At 53.6% G+C, this 13,756-nt stretch overlaps 1 protein-coding gene across 1 annotated transcript; it reads right to left on the reverse strand.

Annotated features, from left to right (window-relative positions):
* Positions 1-4,873: 4,873 nt before the first annotated feature.
* SYNDIG1L (synapse differentiation inducing 1 like) lies at positions 4,874-8,419 on the reverse strand. Its single transcript, XM_010201642.2, has 3 exons — positions 7,991-8,419; positions 6,619-6,756; positions 4,874-5,032 (listed from the first exon to the last, which is right to left on the reverse strand). The coding sequence occupies exons 1-3, from the start codon at positions 8,417-8,419 to the stop codon at positions 4,874-4,876; spliced, it is 726 nt and encodes a 241-aa protein (XP_010199944.1).
* Positions 8,420-13,756: the final 5,337 nt, after the last annotated feature.

A 13,756-nucleotide genomic window follows, 5' to 3' on the forward strand; every position in this document is an offset into this window, starting at 1 on the left:
GGATGGAGGAGCTGCTAAAACCCTCCCACGTGTCACCCTCATCAACCCCTCCTGTGGCATCACAGCAACCCCCACTGCTTTGTCCCCAGCAAGGTGTCCCCGGCCAGCTCTGTCCCTTCCCCACACCACTTGTCCTCTTGCCCTGTGGGCACAGCCTGGCCCCAGCAGCACATTCCTGCACGTGTGGCTGCCAGAGGCTGGGGAGAGGGAGCTGGCGCCTGCATCTGCGGGAACAGGAGAGGTAATGAGCCTCCTGATTTTACAGCAACTAATGTCTGAGTGATGGCTCTTAATTGGCTTCTTTCTGCAAAAATCCTCTCCTGCCAGCCCCAGGAGAGATGGCATTGCCACAGGCTGTGCCTCCCCATGCTTTCTCTGCTGCAGGCTGGCTCTGAGGAGCAAAGAGGAAAGGATAAGCTAGGAAAAAAGATGCACTGCTAAATACTGAGCTAATTTTTGGTTTTTGGACAGGAACAGAAAATTTGCCTTGTCTCAGATAATTAGCTGTTTTCTTCCGGGATTGCTGTGAAGAGAAAACACTGACTGTGCCACTAAGTGAGGCAAAGGACTTACTCTACTTTTGTTTCCTCCTGTCTTCTTTCTCACCAGCTTTCAGAGGGCAGATGGGGGAGAATCGAGACATTTTGCCCCAGCAGCACTGGTTGCAAACCCACCCCACCAATGGGCACTGCTTAGAATTCAGGTGGTGGCTTTGCCTCTACAAGGGCTACATCATCCCAGCAGGAAGGACACCCCAAATCACACATCAGTGGTTTACACATTGTCTACCTTGGGCAGAAGCTGGAGGAGAGGCAGGTTGGTTGGCTGTGAGGATGCAGGATGATCAGTGCCTCAATGGATCCCTTCAACTGGGGACAGGGTCTTGTGTCCCACACAAACCATACCCTTGCTTTTTTCCTTTTCTCTCCATCCTTTTGCCGCATCCCAGTGAGAAGAGAAGATCCAGCACAGTCCCACCCCTGCATCCCCTGTCAGCAGTTCCTAACCCCCACCTGCAGCCAGCAGCCCCATTCCTGCACGCTGCGGTGCTTGCTGAGGGCTGAGCAGCACAAGCAGGGCTGGGCAGGCAGCGGCTCAGGCGTGTTGTCGCTCACGTCTGTGTTGAGCACTGGTGCTTTTTCATTTGGCAGTTTTCTCCCTGGCTGCATCTCAGAAGGAGGCAGGATTCAAAGGCCACCCCTGCCCTTGGCACAGGCTCCCTCTGCCCTGTACTTAGCTGCTTCTGAAGAGAAAGCCCCGCTGGAAATGCTCACCTTGATGTTGCGAAGGTTAAGAAAGGTGCCCAAGCTGGAAGACGACATGTTTTCCATAGCTGCAAAAAGAAACTAAAGCCCAGCACACCTCAGAAAGCACTGCCCGGGGCTCCTGGCTAAGCAGGAGCATCTCCAGGGCAGGGGAGGGATGGAAGAGTTGTTCAGCCAGACGGGAGGAGCTGGGCTGGCTCCATCCCAGCAGTCTTCTCTTCACAGCAGGAGAGCATCTGGGACACGTGGGCCAGACAGGGGAATTTGGGGAGCAGAGTAGGCAATAAGGCAATGGGCTGGGGTTGCTGGGGCCAGGGGGCTGCAAGACCATGCCTTTGCTCAGAGTGCCAGGCAGTACCTGCACTCACAGAGACAGGTGCCTGCAGCCCATTGGTGGGGTGCTCATTGCAAACAGATGTCCTAATTTATGGACAACAATTACTTATGAATGGAGAAGAGGGGCTTATTGTTATATAACACAGGGCATTTAAGCACTTCTCATGCTCCTTTTTTAGAAAACTCTGGGGTGTGAGGAAAAACAGCAGGTTGCAGTGTACATCTTTGCAGGACATCACTATGTATCCAGTCCCCTCACCTCCTGCCCCAGCTCAGAGAACCTCAAATTCCCCCTTATCATCCACCAGGAATCCTGCTCCACCAGTGCCCCTCTGCATGAGCACATGCTGTCCCTGCACTCCCTGCCCTTGGCATCACCTCCCACAGCTGCAACCTGCCGGGCTCTCTGCACTCCCTACTTCTGGGCTACAGCTTGCCAGGCCAGAACTCTTTGTCCCAAATATCTGAGTATCCCCTGTGGGATCAGGACCATTACGGAGCTCTGCCATGGGGCTGGGGGTCCTGAGTGGGAGAGAGATCCCTTCCCAGAGAGGACAGGAGGGAAAGGACAAAGAGGCACCTCTTCCACACCCACTGGTAGGGTTTAGCTTAACATCTTTTTTTTTTTTTGTAAGCCAAATGGAATTTCTGGAGCTTGCATCTTCCCTGACTGCTGTGCCTTGTTGCCTTTTAGCTTTCTTCCCGTCTGCTCAGGCATTCGCAGCAGACGCTGTGACTCTATAATAAGTTATTCAGTAGCAGTCTCCATGCTGGTCCTCAGATTTCAATTTCCACATGTTTCCCTTCAGGCTATTTCCAACTAATTTCTCTATTTGCATAATGCCCCCCCACCAAGGGATGCTCTGGCACAGCCTCTTCCCCCTTCCTTTGACAAGATCATCGGAGATTCATGCTATAAGTGGAAAACACTTTAATTCTGTTGGCTTTTTAGCCCTGTCCTTCCTCATACATCTCCAATTAAAAAGAAACAAAGAGGCAGGTTGGGGTGCAGGGGCCCGGGTGCCCATGGGGAGTGGGCTAGGGGCTGCTGGCAACCCCTGGAGGGAACAAGCTGGCAGAACTACAAATTCACAGCAAAGAGTTTCTCGTTGCCAATTCTGCCCCAGTAGCCCCAGCGGTTCTGTCCAGGCCAGTATTGATGGGAACCTCCCGCCCTGCTCCTGCCCACCAGCTGCGGGTGCTGGAGAGGCAGAGGCTGGGAGGGGTTTGGCTGGGCTGGCCCTGAGCTGAGGGGGCTGTGGGTCTGGTTGGCCCTGCTGTGTGTATTCCATGAGTGTCCCCTCTCCTGGAATATCACTCCTGTCCTGCTCAGTTATTTGGAGGGACAGAGGCCCAGGAAGGCTGAGCACGCACAGGAGAAAGGAGTGAAAACCATCCCTTGGCATGAGGGTGAGGGTGAGGTGAGGGTGCCCCTCATCTCTCGTCTCTAAGTCACTTCTCTTCTGGACACCCCAGTCCTTCCTGGCAAATTCTGTCTCTGTCCACCACCAGAAGCAAGACCTCCATATTCCCTCCTGATGTTTGTGTTCCTCTGTCCCTCTTCAAGCATGTTTTATTTTATGCTTCTACTACACGCAGAGCAGCCTGGACACAGATGCTGTTCCAGTCTCTACTTCCCTGATTCTTATCTGTCCCCACACGGCAAAAAGCTTACAACACCATGCTGCTCCCAGCACTAATCCCAGTGTGTTGCTCTCTAAGTTGCTCAGACACCAACTGGATAGATTATAACTTCAGGTCTTTTCTCCTGCTTTTTTTATTAGCTCTTCCACGTTATAAAACGTAATGGGAACTTTCAGAACAGCTTCTGAATGTGTCTCTGATGTGCTTTTCCCTTATGGCTCAAGTACAACAGCAATTGCAGACATTAACATGCTTCTTTAGGATGAAATGTACATTTGAATGGCCCCCAGTTGGAGGAACATGCAGCAGCTCATGCAGAGCCAGCTGCAGCCTGCCCAGAAACCCCAGGAAGGGGTGATGGGCACCCAGAGTCTGCCTGCAGCCCCCTGCACACAGGGGAAGGAGGTGGCAGGGGAGCCATGGCCGGGATGAGGGTGAGTCAAGATGGATGGTGAGGAGGAGTGTGAGGCAGGGCTTTTTACCACCAGCCCTTTGGGGCAGCCATTGCCTTCACACCCACCTCTGGAGCACTTGCCGTGTTGCTGACAGTACGGGAATTGGCAAAAGTAAGCAGGGATGTGTGGGTTTTCCTTGTCAGCAGAGGTTTTGGGATGGACAGAAATACTCCTTTCCAAGGCATGAGAAGAATGGTGTTGGGGTTACCCTTGTGTCTTGGGCTCCCTCCAAGTCTTTTTCCTCTCTGGAGATTATCCTCTCACAAACAGGACACCTGCCCTCTGTGGGTCATGTCAGCCTTTTCTTTCCACCCCTGACCTAGTGCTGAGAGTGGAGTCCTTCAGGTCCTTACTCCTCCCAGGTCGCTTCTTGGCAGAAATTGTCATTAGAGGTCTTCTCAGAGCCAAGCACTGTGGGACACCAAGCTTACAGGGGCTTTGACTTGCAGTTATGGTGACAATCATTATTAAGACTGAGAAAACCTCACTGTCTTTGTCAGCTTGCTCCAACGATGGGAGTGATAGTGTGCAGCCACCATCCTGCCTTCCTCCTGGTTTCTGGTCTGGGATGGGCTAGTGACCGGGATGTTCTCCTGTGGATCACGGGCCTGTCTGCAGAGGGGTGCAAAGAACATGTCCTTTGTCATGTCCATGCTGTGTGTATCCATGTTCTACTCTTCTGCAGCTGAAGGGTCAGGTGCTGATTCACGGCATTGAAATGCAGATGTTTTCCCCATCACAGGAGCCTGGAGACCCTGCCAGGACCCTGGCCTTCCAGGAAAGAGAGTGGTCATTCTGTGGCACCGTATCCCCTCTCCTCCCTGTGTGCCCCCTTTGTGAGCCAAGCCTGGGCACCGGTGGTGGATTTCCCAGCTGCAGGGCTGGAGGGGAAGTCGTGGCCCCAGAGCAGGGGTGGTGGAACCAGCCCAGCAGCAGCCAACATCTCTCCTGCATGTCTTCCACCACACAAAGGTGCTCCTCCTGGTCCCAGCAGCCAGGCCATGCCCAGTTCCACCCCACAGCCTTGGGAAGAACGGGCGGCTCTGCCGTTTGACTGCGAGGGGCAAGGGCCTGCACAGGGCACCCAAGTCGGGGTCCTGCGGTGCCAGCAGCCCTTGCAGGCACTGGCATCCTGTGCTCCGTGGGAGATGCTGCTGCTGATGGGGGTGGCAGCTACACGTGGCCCCCTTTGGAGAGATAAGCGATGAGGGCTACCACCACTCCCACGTACACTCCTGTGCCAATGGTTATGGAGAGCGCAGCGAGGAACAGAGCTCGGCGGGAAGCTGAACTGGCCAGATGGAAATCTCCCTTGGAGACAGCCTTGCTGGTCTGGAAGGAGAAGAAACACTGGTTGCTCGTGGCGGTACCAGCCTGCCCTTTCTGCCTGTGTGCAGCCATCTCACTCCTGAGCCAGCCCCCTCTCCCTTGCCACCATGTCCCATGAAGGCTGGGGACAGCCAGCCAGACATCCCTCAGCCTGGCAGGGCCCAGCACAGCAGCAGCAAAGTGCTACACACGCTTCCCTGTGGATATGGCCTTCAAGGGAAGCATGGCCTTTGGCTGTTTGAGAGCCCCAGACACCTGGGTGCTCGGCCAGACCCTCGTAAGACCAGGGAAATGGTATGCGGGGTGATGGCTGTGTACTACCAATGAGGTACCAACATACCCTACACAGACATACGAGTACTGCCTAGCCTCAGTGAACTGACTCCAGACAGCATGGCCCTCTGGGCTGTCTGTGCTCCCACCTGATTTTGCCTGCTTCAGCTGAAGCCTATTTGCCATAAAAGGGCTGATGGAGCCAGTGATGGAGACAGATGTATGCGTTGGCTCTTTGGGCTGTCAACTTCCAGCTTCCCTGAGTGTTCATAGCACATTCAGAGGTACTCTTGGTACTACTTACTATTTGTGTTTGAGTTGCCATGTGGAGATCAGGGCCCTTACTGTGCACAGACACTGGATAAAGAGATGGTCCTTGCTTCAGCAAGTGAAGCAAATGGAGCTAAATATAAATTGCACCAAGTACAAAATCACATGGAGAGTGCACTGTGTTACTCTGCACCATGTAGGAAATTGTGGAATCAGCCACTCCTCAGGGTCCTAATCAGTTAAAGCTTCCCCTGCCCCTGTGCCAGGTACTCATGCTATATACTTTTCAATTTCTGCTTCTGTCCTTTCGACTTAACTTCTTAATGCCTCCCCTCAAACCTGTCCTTGGTACAGTAGCATCTATGTAAATGTAGAGTAAATCCTCTGGCTCTGCATGAATTATTCTGGGTCAACAGTAATGGAATCGAGCCCAGGCTCTGGGCTAAGCCCTCAAGAAGGCAGCAGCTCCTGTGAGCTGGTGCATCCTGAGGGCCATCACCCTCTCCAGCCTCTGCCAGCCTGGTGTTGGCTCACACAGCTTAGCCAATGTGTGTCAGAAATGAGTGCAATGGAGGAGCTGTAGTGTGATGTGGAGACCAGGCCTCCCCTTTGCATCCAGTCTTCAGAGCTGCCTGACTCCCCAGGCATGAGCTGCCTCAGACTGGGTCATGGTGTAGGACCTCTGCACCACTGGAGAATGGGAGGCCAGCTGGGAAAATGCCACTCTCCTGAGCCTGCCTGGAGGATGAGAACCTGGCCAAGGAGCCAAAGGGAGTCACAGTACCTTAAATAACACCCAAAGGACCTAAAGGAAAAGCCTGACCTTCAGTAACCCACACAAGAGCTGGAAGGCTTGCAACCCCACAGCAGTTGTGTAGACATCCAGGAGCCAGAGGCATCCTTTGCCTCAACCCTCAGGTGCCTGGGCACAGCACAGAGACAAGCCTTAGAGCCAGAAAGGTGCCCGGTCCCCTCCAGGGCTGCTGCAGCTTTCAGGCCTTTGCTCCAGGGCTTAGTTTACGTAGGCAAGCAAAGGGATCTCTTACCCCTTGGGAGAAGTAGAAGGCAGCGATCCCCACGGGCCAGAAGCAGCACAGCATGGAGAAAAGAGCCAAGCCCAGGTGATCCCGGGGAGGGAGCATCAGGAAATGATCCTCACTTTCGCTGTCACTGGAGGAGTCGCTCTGCAAAACCAAAGGGACTCAGCAGTGCCCACCTCCCCATGCCCACCTCCCTGTGCCCACCAGCCCGTGCCACCTCACCAGCTGCACCTCAGCCCCCTCCCAGCTCCCGCTGCCTCCCAGCCCCACCACATCATCTCATACGTTTCGCACCTGCAAATTCAGGAGTGAATTTCAAAAGTATTTTAGCCTCTTCAGCCCTGTTTGATGATAAAAAACGTAGCTCAGCAAATTCAGGAGCTGAGTGGATTCTCGGCTCCCTGCCAGAGCAAATGCTGAGCTGGCTTGCTGGGGGTCTGGGATTTCCCTGAGAGATAGATAGTCTTAAACTGAAATATCTTGAGCTTTGGCAGAACTGGCTGTTTGTCAGCTTAAACAAACTTAAACAAAGTGCTTTATCCCCATCAGGGACTGGGAGATCGATATGCTGCAGAACTAATTTAGCGAGCGAGGGAAGGCGTTTGGCTTGGAGGCTCCACCCGAGGAGTGCTGCGGTCTGTCCCCGCCGCTGGCCCGTGCCTCTGCCCTTTGCCAGCGCCGGATGGCCACGGAGGGATGTGTTTCAGGGGGAAGGCACCCAGAGGTGGGGGCACCGCTGCTGCCATCTGGAAGTGCCACACCACCGGCGCTGAAAGCAGCAGAGCTGTGCTGGGTCACATCACACATCAGCTCCAGTGGGCTTCAGGGACCCACTCCCACCTCTCAAAGTCCTGGGTGATGTTCCCAGCCTCCACGCTGCCGCTTGAGCCGCGGTGGGGCACAGAGCACAGCGTGAGGCTGCTTTTGTCAGCTCTCATTCTTCCTTCGCAAGATTTATCCTGTTTTTCTGTATAAAGCTTCCTCTCAGCTGCTGCCATCAGGCATGTGAATTTTGCTGTTACACAAGGATTGCAACTTCCTGCTAGTTTGAGTGCCACGACAGGAGCAGGCTGCCCTTGCCAAAGGGTCCCCAAATCCTAAGGGTCCTGCAGAGACAGCCCACCTCCCCTTTGCTCCCAGTAGGTGTGCAGCCAGACTGCCTTCAGGGAAGCTGACCTCCTCCTGGTGTCTGCAGTGAGGAAAAGGGAGCAGAAAGGAAAATACTGGGTGCATACAGAGAGACTGATGGGGCAGGAGAAGACGGGGTATAGGGGGGAGGCTCTGGGGAAAGAAGGGAGAATAAATTATCAAGAATTTCGGCTAATGGCCAGAGTTACCAGAGGAGGAGTTTGGTGCCACTGCACCTGGCAAAGCTTACCTCATACTCCTGGAGCTCCTCTTCCTCCACCTCGTAGGACACAGTTTGGATGCGGATATCGCTCTCTACTCGGCAGGACCCTTGTGCTTCATGCCCATCAGGACCTTCACATGGAGCCTCTTTGCTTTCCATAAAAGTAGTCTCGCAGCTTTCCATCTTGCTCTCCTTGGCCTTGAGCGCCGTCTCATCCTTCACGAGTATGAAATTGGGGCCGTACAAAGCTTCAACAGCCAGCTGCAGTGAACTGGCATCCAGCAGCTGGTGAGTCCTGGCACCGCCAGTGTTTTGGAAGATGTAGGAGTACAGTTTCCCTTGGCAGCGATGACTGGGGTAGTCCTGGCTGTGATGCTGGTGGTAAGAATAGCTGTTGTGAAGGTGCCCATTGGCCTTGGCCAAGAGTGGGTTTTGGAGCTCGCGCACGCTCTCCATTCTGCCAGCGGCGGGGGAGAGCGATCCTGCAGGAGCAGAGAGGGGGAGGGAGGAGGCTGTTATTTCAGGAAGGCAAGGGAGCAGAAAAGCCTCTCACCCGTGCAGAGCACATTTCAAGATGAGGCTAGTGGGAACAGAAGGAGTTGGCAATGCCAGAGAAAACATGAGCCCTCCCCACCTCTCCACGGCATGAATGCTATCTCGGCACACTAAGCATCTCTTCCTCTCTCCCCAGCTGGTAGTAAGATAAGGATGCAGCCCTGCAACAAGATGATCTGATTCAGGCTGGATTAAGATGAGGATTTGCTGTATCTATAATGCATCTTGAGATGGCCATGTGCAGCCTGACAGAAAAGGACCTACCGCATCTTTTCTGCTGGTTCATAATGTGTGCTGCAACAAAGCCTAACAGACAGCACAGAAGTAGATAAGAGGCTGACAGCCACTTGAGGGGCCTCCCTGACTTCCCAAAGCAGAGGGTTGCACTGCAAATTACAGCCCTGTGGGAGTTACACATCCACCTAACTGGCTTTCAGGTACCTGGGAGCATTCCCAGTCGAGAGCAGTGAGCCACAGAGGGAAGCCAGGAGGCTGCTGTGAGGACATTGAAGTGGTGCTTAGGCTGCAGTGGGGAGTGCTGGATGCTCAGCCAGCTGTGCCAAGGAGAGGAGGGATGCAGAGATTAAAGGGGAGATTCCATGGGGTTTGGTCTGCCTTGAAATTACGACAATTAAAGTAAATGCCCCATCACATCAGAGCCCTGTTTAAACCAGCTTCACCCCTGGGTAGCACAGCAGCAATGCAGCCCTGGAGATCCGGGCCACCACCTTCAGAAAATGCCAAGCCTAAATTGGATCCTCAGCTACAAATGTCAACATGGGTTTCTTTCTCAAGGAAACTCACTTCTCCTCTCCCTTCCTCCATTTCAGAGTGCTGAAACCTTGTGCTCCTATTTTTTTTTCACTGTGAAAATTTCAGAGATGAACTATTTCAACATCATTTCTTCAGAGGAGCGTTTGCTATTTTGGCTTCACAACCCACCTTGGCACAAAGAAAATGTGTTGTGACATATCAGCATTCCCCAGGAGAGAGAAACAATTACTTTGTGCTCCTCAGTACCTGAGCCCCATGTTTTACAGCTGCTCTCTATCACGTTCCCAGATCTTAGAACATGCCACCTCGCAACCCCAGATGTTCCCATTCTCCTTAGAGACCTCTGTCCCTGCTTCCTCTGCAGGATGTTGTGCAGCAGAGGCACACTTCCACCTGCTATAGGGTTCCCTGAGGTGCACTAGGCTTTCTGATAGAAAAAGCTTTAAATCTGTCCTCAAGAAGAGAACATAAATAAAGAAGTTGGAGTTGAAGACTCTGGAGAGTGAAGAGCCCAAGCGGTCCCATCCCTTTGGCCAAACTCTACCACACCGTGGTAGAGTCTGAGTGCAGTACCCGGGTTTAAACGGTCCTGTTGATGGGGTCTGCTCTGCTATTGGAAGGTATTGGAAAGCTGCTCAGGAAAATGGAGCTGCTCAAAAGCACCCTCCTGCTGCTAAAACTGCATGTTTCGGGGAACGCCCTCCACTTCTCCCTCCCCAAAACCATTCTCTGCCTTCTGCAGTCTCCCACCTCGCCAATAAAGCCTGTAATGGCTCATGTGGCAGATGGCTGTTAAGTATTTTCAAAATATTGAAGGGAGATGCATCTTTGTAGCACAGACGTCTTTATTTCCTGCACAGACCCAGAGAAGCTCAAAGCTTTGCCCCAGTTTTCAGGCAAGGAAAGCACAAACCTCTTATTTGCTTAACTCAACATGCAAATTACATCTCCAATAAAACACTTTGCTCTTTAATGAAACAGTAAGGAAACGCCAGTCACAGAGTGTCATTTCAGAGCAGCAGCCTGAGCAGGAGCAGAAGCTCAGCTCTAGCAAGAGAAAGTTGACAGTTTCAGTAGGGCATCCACACCTCATCTCAAGAAATGCTTTGGGCAGCAAGCTAGGGCAGGGAGGGATGGGGTCTTACTGGGAGTTGCCAGAGGGAGATGGCTCCAAATGTGCTGAGAAATGTGGTCAGAGGGGCTGAGGGAGGCTGCTGGGCAGCAGGTGCTGCCTGCATGGACGCTGCTGCTCTGCTCATTTCAGCTCCTCAGCAGTGGGTTAGAGGGGCAGAGCTGGGCAGCAAAGCCACATGTTCACAGCAGCAAGTGCTGGGAAACACTCAGAGCATGGTGGGAGAAAGAAGGGAAAGGATCTGGGAAGAAAGAGAAATTAAAAAGGCAGCTTGGAAGGAGACAAGTATCATGGACCAGGGTGGGAAGAGTCTGTCTGTGCAGCTGGACTGCTTCTGAACACGGACACTGCTGACTTTTGGGCAGCCCAAAGGATGCTGGAGAGGCTAGCTGGTGGGAGATGGATGGCTGACTAGGGCTGGGAGGACATGGCAGGGAGGGCTGGCTTGTAGAAAGTATCCCAGGGTGAACACACTATGGAAGAGTAAATGTGGGTAGGAAAAAAAAAAACCCTGCAGGAAAATAATGCTGAAGCCTGGGGAAGTCTCTGCAAACGTGGGCTGGGGAAGGCTAAAGGCTTCACTCTCCAGAAGCAGGGAAAGCCCAAACCTCCCTGGTTCCTTAAACTGCCCTGGAGCTACCCCCTGAGCAGGAGCAGGGCCTTGGAGGCTGCCGTGGACACAGCAGTGCTACAGCTAGAAGATTTTAGTCCACGCAAGTCTTGTATCCACTGGGACTATAGAAAGATGTACTAAACTCTCTTCTCTTGTGACTTGGGGATGGTGCTCTCCCTGGGAGCAGGATAGGGCAATAACACGGCTGCAGGGACAAGAGGAAACATACAGAAAGAGATCTCACTGTGCTTCTCATCAATAGGCACAGGGACCAAGTGCAGCCCTAGTACGTAGTGCTGGCACTTGTCAGCAGTGGGGAGGGGAGGGCGAGGGCCAGAGTCACAGCATGGCAGTGTGGTCAGCCCTGCTGCAAAGCAGCCAGGCTGAAACCTCCCTTTCCCATCAATTGTTGATGTGAAGAGTCCCAGTGCTGGAGGGGTTACAGATGCTTCCCACTCCTTATTTGCCCAGATCACTGCGTCACATAGAGACCGTGCCGGTGTGCACAAGCACGTGTGCTCGCCTGTGCTGAGCGGGCTGGCTTTGCTGGGGGAGATGAGAGACATTAAACCTCTAGAAATGATATCGGAGAGGGAATGGCAGGGAGGGTGAGGACCAGCTCTGTCACATGTGCAGGAAAGGACAGGGTTAAACCAGCCCTGTTGTTGTCCCCAAATCCCATTTGGATTATCTGGATCCTACAGTGAATTTAGCCACACAGGGACTCAATAAAGTAAGCCTAGTAATAAACTCAGCCTAGTAATAAAGTAAGCTTGGTAACAACTTGGCTTGGGGGAAGAGGAATGAAGCCAGCAGATGAAAGCAAGGAGGCTGTAAAAGACAAAATTAGTGAAGAATGGCCAACCTCCATCCTCATTAGCAGAGTGACTGGACACAGTGTGCTTACCCCTCAGCCCCATGGAGCTGCCTGGGCAGCACTGGCAGCAGGTAACGGCAGTGAGATGCTGTTAGGGGCACAGGGAGGATGCACAGCCTGAGCACAGGAGGAGGGCACACCTGGGAGGAGGCAGATTCCAGTGCCCTGATTGAGCAGCCCCACCATTGAGACTAACGCCTGGTGGCTGCTGAACACATTGCCTCCCGAGGAACTGCCTCCATGGCTGCACTGCTGCTCACGTAACCACCCATTGGGCCAAGGCCCCCCATGCTCACCGGGCTGGCTGCAGCAGTCCCCAGCAGAGTGGGAAATGCACGACTGCATTGGGGACTCTCAACTTTTCAAGGGGAGCACTGGATAAAAGGAGTCAAAATAAGGCACAAAAATAAAGAGGTGGCAAATTTAGCATTATGCATTATAAATGTCACCTCCACACCACATCCCCTGGGGCAGTCCGAGTTCCCTTTGGATCATCCTGAGTGTTTTTCCCCCACATGAGGAGTGTTCAGGTCACTGGCTGCCCCTGCAGCAGCAGCACAGCCCTCAGAAGGATCCTTGGCACAGATGCTGGCTATGGTAAGCCCAGTTAATGATGAATTAAGTAGCTGTTCCAAGAATCAATCATCATTTAATTGCCCTGTCAAGCAAACACTCCGCCTTGCTTCCCAAGCTCATTAGAAGGTTGCAACTGTGTTGCATGTCCCCAGACTCCCGAGCAAGAAGGTTAGCCCATCCTGGCCAAAGGCTCTTCCCTTCAGGACAGCACCTGCGCAGGCTGGTGCCCTCAGAGAGCTGTGCCCCACTGTGCTGCTGTGACCTGGCTAGTCCGAGGGCAGAGGACCCTGCAAACGCCTGTTGCAGCATCGTGGCCAGCTACAGCTGCCATACCCCCAGGACAGAGGTGGGCCCGCTCCTGATAGGGCAGGAAAGCAAAGGGGATGTGGCTAGCATTCCTCCCCGAGCCCACGCCCTCCTGGAAGCTCTGACGAGGTGCTTTGGGACTTCTAGGCAGGACACAGTACCTCTGCCTCCAGGCATCCAAGCCTGTGATTCTGCCCAAGAGAAAACCAGCTTGCAAAAGCTGCAGAAAAGCAAAGCATCACAGTGAGGGAATATGAGGCTGAAGGACATGAGGGCTCAGGGACAATGCGTCTGGCACGGGTGTGTCAAGCCCTCTCTCAGCCCTAGGAGCCCACCCAGTGGTGTGGATACCTGCCATGTCTCAGCCCTGAGCCCTGCGGAGTGAAACGCAGCTCAAGGGGAAAAGGAAGTGTTTTCATCCACCCTGCAGACATGGCTGTGAAGAGCAGTCGTGCTCCAACTGCTGCTCTTGCCTCTGTCGCAGCACCAGCACGCAGAGTGAGGGGCCTGCTCATCCCTGTGCAGCAACAAAGCCTTCACTGCTCCTGGGAAATGCTGCTGTGGCAGGAGCATCAGGTGGCCGGAGGGGTGGAAGAGGCAGGGGGTGGTGTGGGGGAGGCAGCTCTCAGCATGGGGCAGGAGTGAAGGGCGGTGGGGCATGACGGTCCCAATGGTGCTGGCAGAGGTGGCACCCAGAGAAGCAAAGGAGCACGGTAGGAGCAGCAGTGCAAAGGGAAATGGTGGGCAAGAGACAAGGCGCAGGGGAAACAGGGTGATGTCTGAGCCAGGCAGATTGCTGGGCTTCTCCCAGGAGGGAGAAGAAAAGGACTGTGGAGCTGCTGGAGGGCAAAGGGCTGATGAGGACCAGGAGGGAAGAAAGAAGGTGACAGAGAGGCTGTGGACATGGAGGGCAGTTCAGGTGTTTGTGATGTAGAGCACCTAATTCACAACTTTGATGTA

This window comes from Colius striatus, chromosome 6 (assembly GCF_028858725.1).
Source record: "Colius striatus isolate bColStr4 chromosome 6, bColStr4.1.hap1, whole genome shotgun sequence".
Classification (NCBI taxonomy): Eukaryota; Metazoa; Chordata; class Aves; order Coliiformes; family Coliidae; genus Colius; species Colius striatus.

What these genes read in the sequence shown, in the direction of transcription:
- SYNDIG1L (XM_010201642.2), bottom strand. Translation starts at nt 8,419, where the DNA reads ATGGAGAGCGTGCGCGAGCTCCAAAACCCACTCTTGGCCAAGGCCAAT. An exon ending in AGGAGCTCCAGGAGTATGAG is followed by an intron (nt 6,757 to 7,990) that starts GTAAGCTTTGCC and finishes TTGGTTTTGCAG; the next exon opens with AGCGACTCCTCCAGTGACAG. An exon ending in CCTTCTACTTCTCCCAAGGG is followed by an intron (nt 5,033 to 6,618) that starts GTAAGAGATCCC and finishes TTCTCCTTCCAG; the next exon opens with ACCAGCAAGGCTGTCTCCAA.